The 12178-nt window shown below is 39.9% G+C and overlaps 2 protein-coding genes across 3 annotated transcripts; one reads left to right on the top strand and one right to left on the bottom strand.

The window, feature by feature from the left end:
• The first annotated feature begins 780 nt into the window (after positions 1 to 780).
• On the top strand, positions 781 to 2490 carry LOC131023865 (3-ketoacyl-CoA synthase 5-like). The gene has a single exon (XM_057953491.1). The coding sequence runs from the start codon at positions 909 to 911 to the stop codon at positions 2364 to 2366; it is 1458 nt and encodes a 485-aa protein (XP_057809474.1). The 5' UTR covers positions 781 to 908; the 3' UTR covers positions 2367 to 2490.
• A 1700-nt stretch (positions 2491 to 4190) lies between these two features.
• LOC131023864 (RNA-binding KH domain-containing protein RCF3-like) lies at positions 4191 to 12161 on the bottom strand. 2 transcript variants are annotated; one of them, XM_057953490.1, is made up of 9 exons: positions 11987 to 12161; positions 11532 to 11731; positions 9767 to 10447; positions 7884 to 8339; positions 7558 to 7803; positions 7226 to 7438; positions 6376 to 6431; positions 5754 to 5820; positions 4191 to 4722 (listed from the first exon to the last, which is right to left on the bottom strand). In XM_057953490.1, exons 3-9 carry the CDS (start codon positions 10382 to 10384, stop codon positions 4423 to 4425), a joined length of 1956 nt encoding a protein of 651 aa, XP_057809473.1. In that variant the 5' UTR covers positions 10385 to 10447; positions 11532 to 11731; positions 11987 to 12161; the 3' UTR covers positions 4191 to 4422. The 2 variants fall into 2 exon arrangements, with proteins under 2 accessions (XP_057809473.1, XP_057809472.1); XM_057953489.1 differs by lacking the exon at positions 11532 to 11731.
• Between the last annotated feature and the right edge of the window lie 17 nt (positions 12162 to 12178).

Genomic DNA, 12178 nt, shown 5'->3' with positions numbered 1-12178 from the left:
ACGATGGTCGCAGGAAAAAAATGAGTTTTCGGTTTAAAAAAATAATAATAGTAATTTTTATTTTTTATATAATTTTTGAAATGACTATTTTACCCCTCTGTGTCTTTTGCCTGGGAAGGCTTTTGAAGGTCTTGGGAGGCTGCTGTCGTGTGGCGCGTTCCTAGTGCGCCACGTGGCCCTATTATGTGGTTCGGATTTGGACCTATATATTATGAGGAGAGTGGATACTACAGAATCTCGCTCCTATATATATATATATATATATTCTAGTAATTTATAAAATAAGGATAAACGTTATAGAAATTACATTTTAGGTTTATCCTTACACATTCGAAGAAGAAAAAGAAACGTAACTTATAGCACATCATGACATAGACGGAAGTGCAAACAAAAGAAACGAAAATCTGTTAATTATGAGAATATCTGATGTATAACAAGGCACAAACTCATTAATTGACGAAGAACACCGTACCGACTTGCACGTAACAAAACAAAATAAAAATAAAAATCTCATATATCAATATCATGTACTACATAAAATTTACTTTTAATCCATCAACTAAACCGTGTATACTATTTGTACCCAAAGCATATAAGGATCGGTTTGTAAAACACTTTCCAAATTAATTCAATCTTGGACACTGAAATACTAATCTCTTGAATAAGGCAACAATATAAAGAGCATTAATAAATTGGTAAAAGCAGATAATTTGATTTAGAGTTAGTGAATAATAGGAGTAGCATATAGAGGGAGGTGCGATATATATAGAAGTCCAGCTAAGAGAGCGTTGTGCGTCATCAAGTTGTTCATTAAATCCTCCTACCTGCCTTCATTGATTGCTCCCTCCACATATCCCAGCTTTTAAATCCCCACCCCGCCCTCACAGCAGCACCACCTCCTCATATCAATGGCAGACAAGTACTTGAAGCTAGGCTACCAATACCTAGTGAACCACATCCTGATGCTGCTCCTCATCCCGACGGCGGCGGGAGTGGCGGCGGCGATCCTCCGATGCCCCCCCGAGGAAATGCTGGCGACGTGGAAGTCCCTCCACTTAGACAGCCTCCACCTCCTCTGCTTCTCCTTCCTGGGCGTCTTCATCGCCACCGTCTACTTCATGTCGAAGCCGCGCTCCATCTACCTGGTGGACTACGCCTGCTACAAGCCCCCCGTCACCTGCCGCGTCCCCTTCTCCACCTTCATGGAGCACTCCCGCCTCATCCTCAAAGACAATCCTAAGAGCGTCGACTTCCAAATGCGCATCCTCGAGCGCTCCGGCCTCGGCGAGGAGACCTGCCTCCCCCCGGCCATCCACTACATCCCCCCCACCCCCACCATGGACGCCGCCCGCGGCGAGGCTCAGATCGTCATCTTCTCCTCCATCGACTCCCTCATGCACAACACCGCCCTCAAGCCTAAGGACATCGACATTCTTATAGTCAACTGCAGCCTCTTCTCCCCCACTCCATCTCTCTCCGCCATGATCGTTAACAAATACAAGCTCCGGAGCAATATCAAGAGCTACAACCTCTCCGGCATGGGCTGCAGCGCCGGACTCATCTCGATTGACCTAGCTAGGGATTTGCTGCAGATTCACCCTAATTCCAACGCGCTTGTGATTAGCACTGAGATCATTACCCCTAATTATTACAAGGGCTCGGAGCGCGCGATGCTCCTCCCCAACTGCCTCTTCCGCATGGGCGGCGCCGCCATCCTGCTGTCGAACAAGCGGCGGGACCGGAGGCGCGCCAAGTACAAGCTGGTCCACGTGGTCCGCACGCACAAAGGCGCGGACGACAAGGCGTACAAGTGCGTGTACGAGCAGGAGGATCCGCAGGGGAAGGTCGGCATAAACCTGTCCAAAGATCTGATGGTGATCGCCGGCGAAGCGCTGAAATCCAACATCACGACGATCGGGCCCTTGGTCCTCCCGGCGTCGGAGCAGCTGCTCTTCCTCTTCACCCTAATCGGCCGGAAAATCTTCAACCCTAAGTGGAAGGCCTACATCCCGGACTTCAAGCAGGCGTTCGAGCACTTCTGCATCCACGCGGGGGGGCGGGCGGTGATCGACGAGCTGCAGAAGAACCTGCAGCTGTCGGCGGAGCACGTGGAGGCGTCGCGGATGACGCTCCACCGCTTCGGCAACACGTCGTCGTCGTCGCTCTGGTACGAAATGGGGTACATCGAGGCCAAGGGGAGGATGAAGAAGGGAGATAGAGTGTGGCAGATCGCCTTCGGCAGCGGATTCAAGTGCAACAGCGCCGTCTGGAAATGCAACCGGACCATCAAGGCGCCGGCCGACGGCCCCTGGCACGACTGCATCGATAGGTATCCAGTGCACATCCCGGAAATAGTCAAGCTCTGATCATTAATTATATGACTATAAACATCTCGCTCTCTATATATATGTGTGTTTGTAATCGATAAAACCAACACTTTCACTCCTCATCGATCAATTGTTAATGATAATCATCGCCTTATTGTTTTAATTACCTCTACTTTTGTTTCCTCTGCATGCATTTACTGCTAGCTAGGGTTGCATGGCCTATTTACTGCTGTCAGATGCAGTAAGTTTTTCTTCTGAAAATTCCGGAAATTACACTGAGATACCATCGTGAATCATGGGAAAATGTTGTATCATTTGGGGAATTTTTGCCATCAGTTTAAGAGATAGAACATAAAAAAATTTAGTGCTGCCTGAAAAGCATGACATGTAAATGGCAAATAACATTTATTCTGGGTTTAGAGGTTTTGCAAGCTGTATATATATAGAATAGGCAGGGAGGCGAATCTAATAAATAAAATAATGTCCGGCACGTAAAATCTAGAGAGAGAGAGTGTGCATGTGAATCAGTTGTAGAAGATTGAGACAAGTGATTGGAGCATCCAACAACCACACATGTAATGTAATTTGATGCAAGGCATTGACCAATCAACAGTGTTGGGCAAGGCTAGTAAATGCTACCGCCAACTTTGTTGCCGTTAAATTACAGCCTCTTAATTATGCTAAATAAAGGGCCGCCGCTGCACTAATTACCTGCATTTTCAATTTATTACTATTTCACACAATTCATAATTAGATCTATATATGAGATGGAACACTTATGTCATTTTCTCCTTGATTATTTGAGATGCCTACGATTAGAATTTAAATATATGGTTTCAACTCATGGGTTCGACCAAACCATATGTTGACTTCAAAAATACAGATATACTACTCCCTCTGTCCCTGAAATAAGTTCATCTTTTTCCTTTTTGGGACGTCTCCCAAATAAGTTCATCTTTCTTTCTTTCCATTTTTGGACAACTACCCCACCACTAATAATACTTTATTTATTCTTATTTTTCACTTTTTCACCACTCCCAATACTAATTACTCCCTCCGTCCCATAATAAGTGGCCACATTTCCTTTTTCGTCTGTCCCACTATAAGTGGCTGCTTTCTAAAAATGGCAAAAGTTTACTTTAATTAAGTCAACAATTACTCACTAATTTGGTCAACAATTGTAGGCCACTTTCTAAAAATGCCAAAATTACTTTAATTAAGTCAACAATTACTCACTAATTTGGTCAACAATTGTAGGCCACACTCTATTAAAACATATAACACTCAATTTCTTAATCTCCGTGCCGAAAAGAATGTGGCCACTTATTATGAGACGGATGGAGTATAACACTTTTTCACATTTTCACCACTCCCAATACTAATTATAACATATTTTTCTCCACTATCAATACACTTTACCACTTTTCCTTAAAACCTATGCCGTCCCCAAAAAGAAACTTATTGTGGGGACGGAGGGAGTATTAATTATAGTTGAGCAGGAAATATCATTCACATTATAAGCAGAAAGCCGAACTAATATACGAAGGCTAACGTGCATGCAAAGAATCAAAAGGCTCCAATATGCAGCTATGAGAGACACCACATTAATATATATAGGAAATGGTTCAATTGAAAACCTTAATTATTGTAAAAACGAAAAATCATTTTATTCTTCTATCATGAAAATCTACAATGAATACATCATCTTATTAAATGAATATAGCACCTAAGTTTGAATCCTAGAGGGAGAGAAAATTTCACCTTTTTTTAATGCAGTAGCAATAATTTTATACGTCCGATCCAATATTCTCACGATAAATGCAATTCTTAAAAATATTTCAACACTAACTCTAGAGAGAGAGAGAAGATAAAGACAGCTAATAATATTTCAACACTAACCCAACCTGCAAGAGACTTCAATAACACATTAGTGGTTGATAAAACCCACCATCAGGCACAAAGCATAGGAAAAAACTAGGACTACAGATTATTTTCCATGCAACCGTCAGCGATAGGCATATATGTCAATAACCACTAAACTTCAAAATTCTATGATTGTGTTGTAAAGTTATGGTACAAAATAGCCGAATTGGCACTAGTAGTAAGAACCATGTCCTCTTATGCTTTGATATGGATCTTGTTGTGTATAGCTATTATGGTGGGCAGCTGTCCAGCGATCAGAGCTCCGGTAGGGTGATGGAGATACATTATGATTTGGATACATACCATGCTCTGATTCATAACCCCGGTAACCACCCGGTGGAGGATAGTTATTAGGTCCAGCCGAAGAGGAAGGTCTCTGGTAAATATACCGCGAGGAACTGTAGTTCTCGGAAGCGCCAAAATCAGGACCAGTTGAATATGGATCCTGGTGCCTCCCCCTTGTGGCAGCAAACTAAAACATCCAAAATTAAAATTTAGAACTCCTTCATTGTAATCTTATATGTAAGGCCAACTAAAGGAAAAACCTTGTATGTGAAGTATTGTACAGTACTCAATTTTAATGTTAAATAGTACAAAACTAAATTCAAGTATGTAGCGCAGAGAAATTAAAGTATGGATGCTTTAGGCAGTAAATGGTTTCAATGACAAACTAGCTTTGTTCTACTCTAGTTAGAGATAGAAAGCTACTTCATTTTTCGTCAAAAAGGTGAAGTCCCATGCTGTTAATAACTTTGACAGACATAAGGTTCTCCTACCAAGTGATGTGGATACATGATCTACCTTATGGGTGCGATGTTTGCTCGGGGCTTTATTAAATTCCATTCACATTATTGTGGTTCTAAGAAAGAAAGTAAATGCTGATAAATTAATCTCTAGAGGAAAAAGGTATGGATAAATGCATCAGCAGTCAGTTATAGAAACTCGTGCAACTGCAAAACAGTCTTATTCTCGCAATTGACATATCGAATGAGTGCATATGGCTTCAACTTACACTATTTGTCATGCAACAAATTAAAGGTGCATTAAGATTGAAGGCTTCAGAAAGAAAGGATTTCAAATGCCCCGAATGTTAAATAGTTCGTCAAAGTTAAAATTTTACGACCTGACATTGATTGTAAACAACATATCCAAACAAGTTCAATAGATTTGTTCTTATGGATTTAGACTCCTGATTCTGACTGAAAATTTATCCATCCAAATAGAGCTAGAGTCGACCAAACAAGTATCCCACCTCCCATAATAAGTGCATAAGAAAATTAATAAGAGATTGCACATGCTTAACTTGAGAAGTGTGCCAACTCAAAAAAGTGTGTGCACGCATGTGTGTGTGTGTGTGTATTTGAGATAGAGAGGCAGGGTTTGCAAAAAAGTAGCAGAAAAAGGAGGTGGTCCAGCATCGGCAACTAAATTACCAAAAGATGTTATCTCCTCCAGGGTGATTAAAACACTCAAGTTCATCTAAACAAGTATAATAAATCTCACCTCGGAGATGCGGCTCCCTGCTGATCCGGATAGAGAACTAATCCTAGCCTCATTGAAATCCATGTAACTGAAATACAGAAAAGGGAACCATGTTTCACAAACATTATAAACAAATATGTACATGGAAGATGAAAGCAAATACATGGGTCACGGTGTTATTCCATCTACATTTTTCTTTATCAGAGTCTTTTAAATGACATGGTTAAAAAGTTATTTCGTCCGTAAGCTACATTCAATTAATACCTGGTAAAAACATAGAAAAGTTAAAACCAACAACTTATTTACTAGATTGATCATGGAACAAGACCTGAACTTGAACTGAAGCCTTCTATTTAATACCGATTGTTATATCTTCTCATGATATCCATGGGTAAAGGTTGCTGAATAAAACCTAAGTATTACTTGCCAAGCAAATTACAGAAACTACCCCAGAAAGTTTGATTATTAAAGAAAACCCTATTGTGTACGGAATGTACAAAAACCCCATTCATGATTTAGATTATCTTACATATACCCTAAGCATGCATAAATTGAAATTTACCAACTCAATTGGGTTTATTTCTGACTGGTTAAACATCAAGAACAGAGTCTAATTCAGCCTTAATTTCGCCAAGGTCATTACCCAGTAGCTCGTGTAGGCAGCGGAAATCTTGGAGAATCAAACTCACGAACACTGTCCTGAGAAACAGCAAAAGACCTGGTAAGTAACATTCAGAACGACCAAAAGAAATTCATAAATAAAATCTTTTCATTATTGAATGAACAGAGAAGTTGTGATCAATCAGGATTTTACAAGTTAGCAGAAGCTTTGCTTGCGTAAGACCAAATCTCAAGAATTTGAAAAAAAATGCAATAAAAGTAGCAAACAGAACACTGTTCAGCTCTCTACCAAGGTTATTTTTCATTAGCAGCAACTCCTCTTCTATTTTAATAAGAAAAACACATCAAACAGAAAAGAAATGAGCAAAACTAAAAGGGACAAGAATTGGTACAGTATATTTAGGGGGCATTTGATTTGGTGGATGAGATAGATAAGGTTGATAGGATAGAATAGGATTGGAGGATGATTAAATAATCAACCCAAAATAATCATCCGATTGGATGATTGAGTGCGAGCCGAGTTATCCATCACGAGATGAATCATGCAAACCAAACATTTGATTAAGTTGGATTGTTTTATTAATCGTGCCTCCTTAGTAGTTACTGAGATAAACATTAGTACAAAAGAAAAAGTTAAGGGGATAAATGTGTGAGAGAGAGAGAGAGAAAGAAGTAATTTGGCATATAGAATGGAATACTTCTTCACATGCCAAGGAGGACTAACTTGTACAGATACAAAATCTGTTTTCACCCCCTCACCCAACCCCCCAAACTGAATCCGCTACTTTGATCCAGTACATACAGCTGACATGATTTATATTGCAAACAAAGAATCTCTTGTGATACATAGGCTTGGAACAGAGAATTCATACCTGTATATGTTCATATCTTCCTGAGCTCCCAGCTATGGTAGTGCTCGATAGAGGGAGGCCGGCACCACGAAAATTATCTGGTGGGCCAAATCCTGGTAGTGGCCTAACTGAAGCAGTTTCCCCTCTAGCATTTACGTCACGAAGACATCTTGTTCTAAGTCTTGATGCAATCTCTACCAAGGCATCTTTAGCTATCCCAAAACTTCCAGAGATCTGATCATGAAGAGCTTAAGCAGACATTCATACTGGTTTATCTTAAAGTAAAATATGTGAGCACCAAGCACCATTAGGCACCTTTCGTAGCAATGCAAAAATGAGAGCGGATGCATCACCTGCACTAGCTCTTCATCTTCTGATGCACATTTTGGCTTTTCTTTCTTGGAAAAAACACGTATATCTGCATGTGTTCTCCTCCTCATATCACTAATAACATGGCCGCCTTGTCCAAGAATGCAGCCAACCTTACTTGAAGGGACAAGAAGTCTAGTCGTAATGGTTCCATCGTCAGAATATTCACTAGTTTTATTTTGAAGATGAAGAATCGCATCGATAGTATGTGATCTTTGATCCCAAAGTGCCTGATGCAATGCTACTAAGCTCAGAAAGGCTAAGAATGTTCTTTTATAAACTAGTCTTAGTTAGTGGAAGAAATGCAAACCTCAATTGAAGAGACACGAATTACTCTTTCATCTGATTCTTTAGATGCATTCTCAACATGGATGCTAGCTCCTGTTTCCTGCTCTAACTGCTTGACATTCGAGCCTCCCTTGCCAATCACACTACCAATCCTTTCAGCAGAGCAGAGTATTTTGATAGTGAACTCGCATGGGGCTTCACGATCATGTGGCGCAACACCATCAAGATCTTCAGGTAGAAGTCCATATCCTCCCTTGAAAGGCATAGGATGCATACGGTGGGCATCCATAGTATGTTCTAACCAATGAGGATTTTCTGGAGGAAGCATAGGCCTCATGGGAGGACCAGAAGGATGAAATTCTTGACCAGCATAGTTTGTAGGATAACTTAAAGAAGGTTTGTCCTTCCATGGATTCTGATGCAAGAGAGTTGATATTTCATACAAAGCTTTCTTCACAACAGCAGGTTTACCTGATATCTAGAGCGACAAAATATCAATATCAGATAACATAGGCCAAGGAATGTACATCATCCAATCATTTTATCTTGGCACAAAACAAATATTCAAAGCATCTTCCTTGACCGTCTCAACAAAAATCAGCATTATAGACGTTCAGAACATCAGGAGCAAAAGGAAAAACCTATGGATGTAACAAGGAAGTACTGCAAAATAACTCACAAGATACCACAAACAAATAATAAAACAATACAGGCTAACTGAAAGAACAGCCTTAAGAATTACTACTACACTTCTGGAAGCAATTACCTTATACGGGGAAATATTTGAATTACTTTGCATCAAAGTTTTACCAACAAAATCTATACAGAACTGCTTCACAGTTAGGTAGTGTTTGGTACCCCAGATAAGGCAAGATAGTTAAATAATCTTGCCCTATCTGGGCGTTTGGTAGCCTGGATTATTAGTCGGGGGGCCGAGATTAGGCCCAAGCCCATGCTACTTTTAATGTTCCTATGGGAAAACTAATACCCCCACCACCCTCGGATACCTTATCAAAAGTGCACAGTAAACCCATGAAATTCTTGTTTCTCCAAGAATAGCCCCCGCATATGTCTGGAAGAATTGGTGTTGGTGTTGGGGGGGAGGGGGGAGTTTGGGAAGGGCCGGTGCAAGAAATTTCTCTTTTTTGTGGGCATGACCAGGGGGAGGGGCGGCGGTGCGGGGACTTTTTTGGGGGTTTCTGGAGGTGGGTGGCGGGCGTCAAGAATTCTGGGGCAGGGGGGGTGGACGGTGCAAGAATTTTGGGCCATGGTGGTGGTGCACAAAACCCGGGGGGAGGGGGGGAGACTTATCTTGGTTTTATTAATCACACCATTTCCAAACATGGATATCAAACACATCCTTAATGAAAAACTTACAAGTATTACATATGGATAAAGAACCATTGACAGCTTTTGAGCCACTTATACATGAATTGCTAGAATATATGTGGGTAAAAGGGAATTCAAGTCTTCGCAATAATATAGAATCCAACTTCAAATCCAGGGCTCAATTAACAAGATGCACAAAGCTCTAGAAAATATTAGAAGTCCATAACTGCAATTATCCAGTGGCAGGTTTTCACGTACAATACTACAGTCTACAATCTTAGAGGATAACTGGCAAGATGGTATATGTAAAGTCAAGAAAAAGTCACCAAGAAGCATCACGCGGTCTGTAAAAATTTATTTATCCAACAAAAAGAAGTCACCAAGCTCAAATTAGGGGTTCCTGTCCATGTTATGTGAACCCAGACGTAGAACAAAAGCTACTCCAAATAGTAGATAATTAGTCATTGGCATCCTAAATCAGGTCAAGGAAAGCATATTGCTACTCTACTCAATGTCTATTCTTGAGCCTAAAAGACATACAACAATAGATTGTAAAAGAAAGATTAAAGATTTTACTTGGACCAGTTCATCGTTGCTCGTAGCACAAGCAGGAAGGTGATCTGCAGGAAGAACACGTATGTTTGCACCAGTCTCACTACGTAATCTTTGGATTACATCTCCTTTTCTTCCTAAAAGACATCCAACCAAATTGTTTGAGACCAAAAGTCGAGCACTTACAACAGTTTCACTCCTATTGTTTTTTTCTGGTCCACCAAGATCTTCCTCGATAATCCTGTCATGAACTTTTAGGAGTGCATCTTGGGCAGCACAATGTGGCTCCACCACGTCTCTCTCAACTTGTCGGTCATTACAGGCAGTCTGTCTTTTTGCTTGTTTGTCAGAAGGACTACAAATAAGTATTACCCTCTCATCTGAGCCAATAACAGAGTCAGAAACAGTAATCTTTGCTTCAGTCTCTTCCCTGAGGGCTTTCACTATGTTACCACCTTTTCCAATTACACTACCAATCTTTTTAGACTGGCAAAGAATTCGGTAAACAGTATCTGATGAATGAAAGTTCTCAGAAAATTCTTCACGAATAGAATTATATTGCTTTCCTTTCCTGAGACCTGCTGTCTTCTTGAACTGTGGATTAGAATGTTTATTAAGAAAGGTTCTTCTGTTTCCTTCCATGACTTGATAAAATTTGCTCCTGGTTATTGCTATTCTAATTAAAGGAATCGAATTTAATGAGACCTGAAAATGGAAGAGCAACAGAGGCCATAAAATTAAAGGAATCGAGTTTAATGATATTTGAACCTATAATTGCATCCTCAAAAGAACGAATCAATGCTGATATTACTCTGCGAGGAAAGGGAAAGAAAGGTTAAAATAAAACCCTAGGTCCTAAAGCTCTGAATGTGACCTTATTTTAAACAAATATAGTGTGGTTTACCGAATTCAACTTTCAGATGTATTAATTTCTATAATTGATATCAAACTGCAGCTAGACTCTAATTTTCTCGTAAAATTTGAATAGTTGAATTTTTCTTTTTCAATATGAACTAGGTGCAAATAAATAATTTGATAATTTCGTTCTTATAGAATCAGCTACATACAACATCTGGCACCATCAGTTTACTAACTGCATCTTCTAAGTGAGGTGCGAACCATACATACTCATCCTCAAATAATTGTTCTGCATTTGCATTTATAAACTGAATTTTGCCGCATGATATATTTGTTAATATGCCTACTTATATGAGGTTCTATGTTCATATATGAACATCAATAACTAAATTACCAACAAGGACAGGGGAAAAAGTAACAAGAAGTTGCCAAATAGTCATAGAAGTTTTCTTTTGTGTGTGTTCCTTCTTTACGCTCTGGGCTGACCTTCACAGACAGCTTCCTTTCAGTAACCAACATGAATAACAAAAGCAGTAAAGTCTTTGTGTTCTAGCCAAACATCCCCCACCCCCAAGTTAAAATAAATGGCTGTCCAGTATGAACTCAGAATTTATAGCATTTAACGAGTTCATTGTTTCTCACTAGCATAACATGGACATCCACCTAACGTCTCAAAACCAAACAATTTATTGTCTTATTAATTTTAATAGCCAAAATAAACCAACAATGTATTTTGTTGTAAGGAACATAACAATAACCCAAATTTCAAAGTTTTATTGAAACCCTGGTTCTAGCCCTACCTAAATCTATTCAAGCTCAACGCAACCACCACATCAGACAGCATCCATCACATAATTTTGAACTTCAAAAAATTAATTCCACACAATAGCATTATCTTAAAAAGTACATAAAAGAGTGACTCGTCTAGTACCTCACCAACTTTGACACTCTGAAAATCCAATTCAGACTACCACACTCACAAAAATCTACTGCAAATCCGGTAATGGAAACAATTTAAAGCGGCAAAAGGCCCCAATCTTCATAGCCATCATTATCGAAAATATCCGCCCCACTCCACTACATGAGTAAGAGAGGCATGTATCACACATAAGCTCGAGCCCTAGCTCAAAGCTGCAAACGAAATGCATAAGATTTTATTCTCAGGTAAGAAGAAGACAATGTGAATCCCGTTACACATTCTATACTATTGCCATATTCTCTCTTCGAAATTCATCAAAACAGGAACCAACGAAAGCAAGAAAAGAAAACCCAAGAACATAAGTTGTGAAATCCTAATCACATTTCTGGGGAACGGTGATCAAATTAGGTTTTTTCGAAAGAAAGAGGGAGGAAAACCCCAGAAAATATAGAAGCAAAACGACGTACCAGTCTCAGAATAAGATAGCGGGGTTTTGTTAGAGATTTTGCATTTTCTCCATCGCCAGTATGAAAGAGAGCGCCCCGACAGAGTTAGGGCTTTTAGTTCTTATTTTTTCGCACGATTATATTTTTTGGTGATAGTTTTGGGAAGTTAAGAGACGCAGTGGGCGTTGATTTTGGGAATTTGGAAACGGCCCC

Source organism: Salvia miltiorrhiza, chromosome 4 (assembly GCF_028751815.1).
Source record: "Salvia miltiorrhiza cultivar Shanhuang (shh) chromosome 4, IMPLAD_Smil_shh, whole genome shotgun sequence".
NCBI lineage: Eukaryota > Viridiplantae > Streptophyta > Magnoliopsida > Lamiales > Lamiaceae > Salvia > Salvia miltiorrhiza.
This window is presented reverse-complemented; position numbering and strand designations above follow the sequence as displayed.

Excerpts from the sequence above, each read along its gene's own strand:
- LOC131023865 (XM_057953491.1), top strand. The coding sequence starts at position 909 with ATGGCAGACAAGTACTTGAAGCTAGGCTACCAATACCTAGTGAACCAC.
- LOC131023864 (XM_057953490.1), bottom strand. The coding sequence starts at position 10,384 with ATGGAAGGAAACAGAAGAACCTTTCTTAATAAACATTCTAATCCACAG. Across the intron at positions 7,439-7,557 it reads AAGATGAAGAGCTAGTGCAG|ATCTCTGGAAGTTTTGGGAT; the intron begins GTGATGCATCCG and ends CTTCATGATCAG. Across the intron at positions 4,723-5,753 it reads CAGGGAGCCGCATCTCCGAG|TTTGCTGCCACAAGGGGGAG; the intron begins GTGAGATTTATT and ends TGGATGTTTTAG.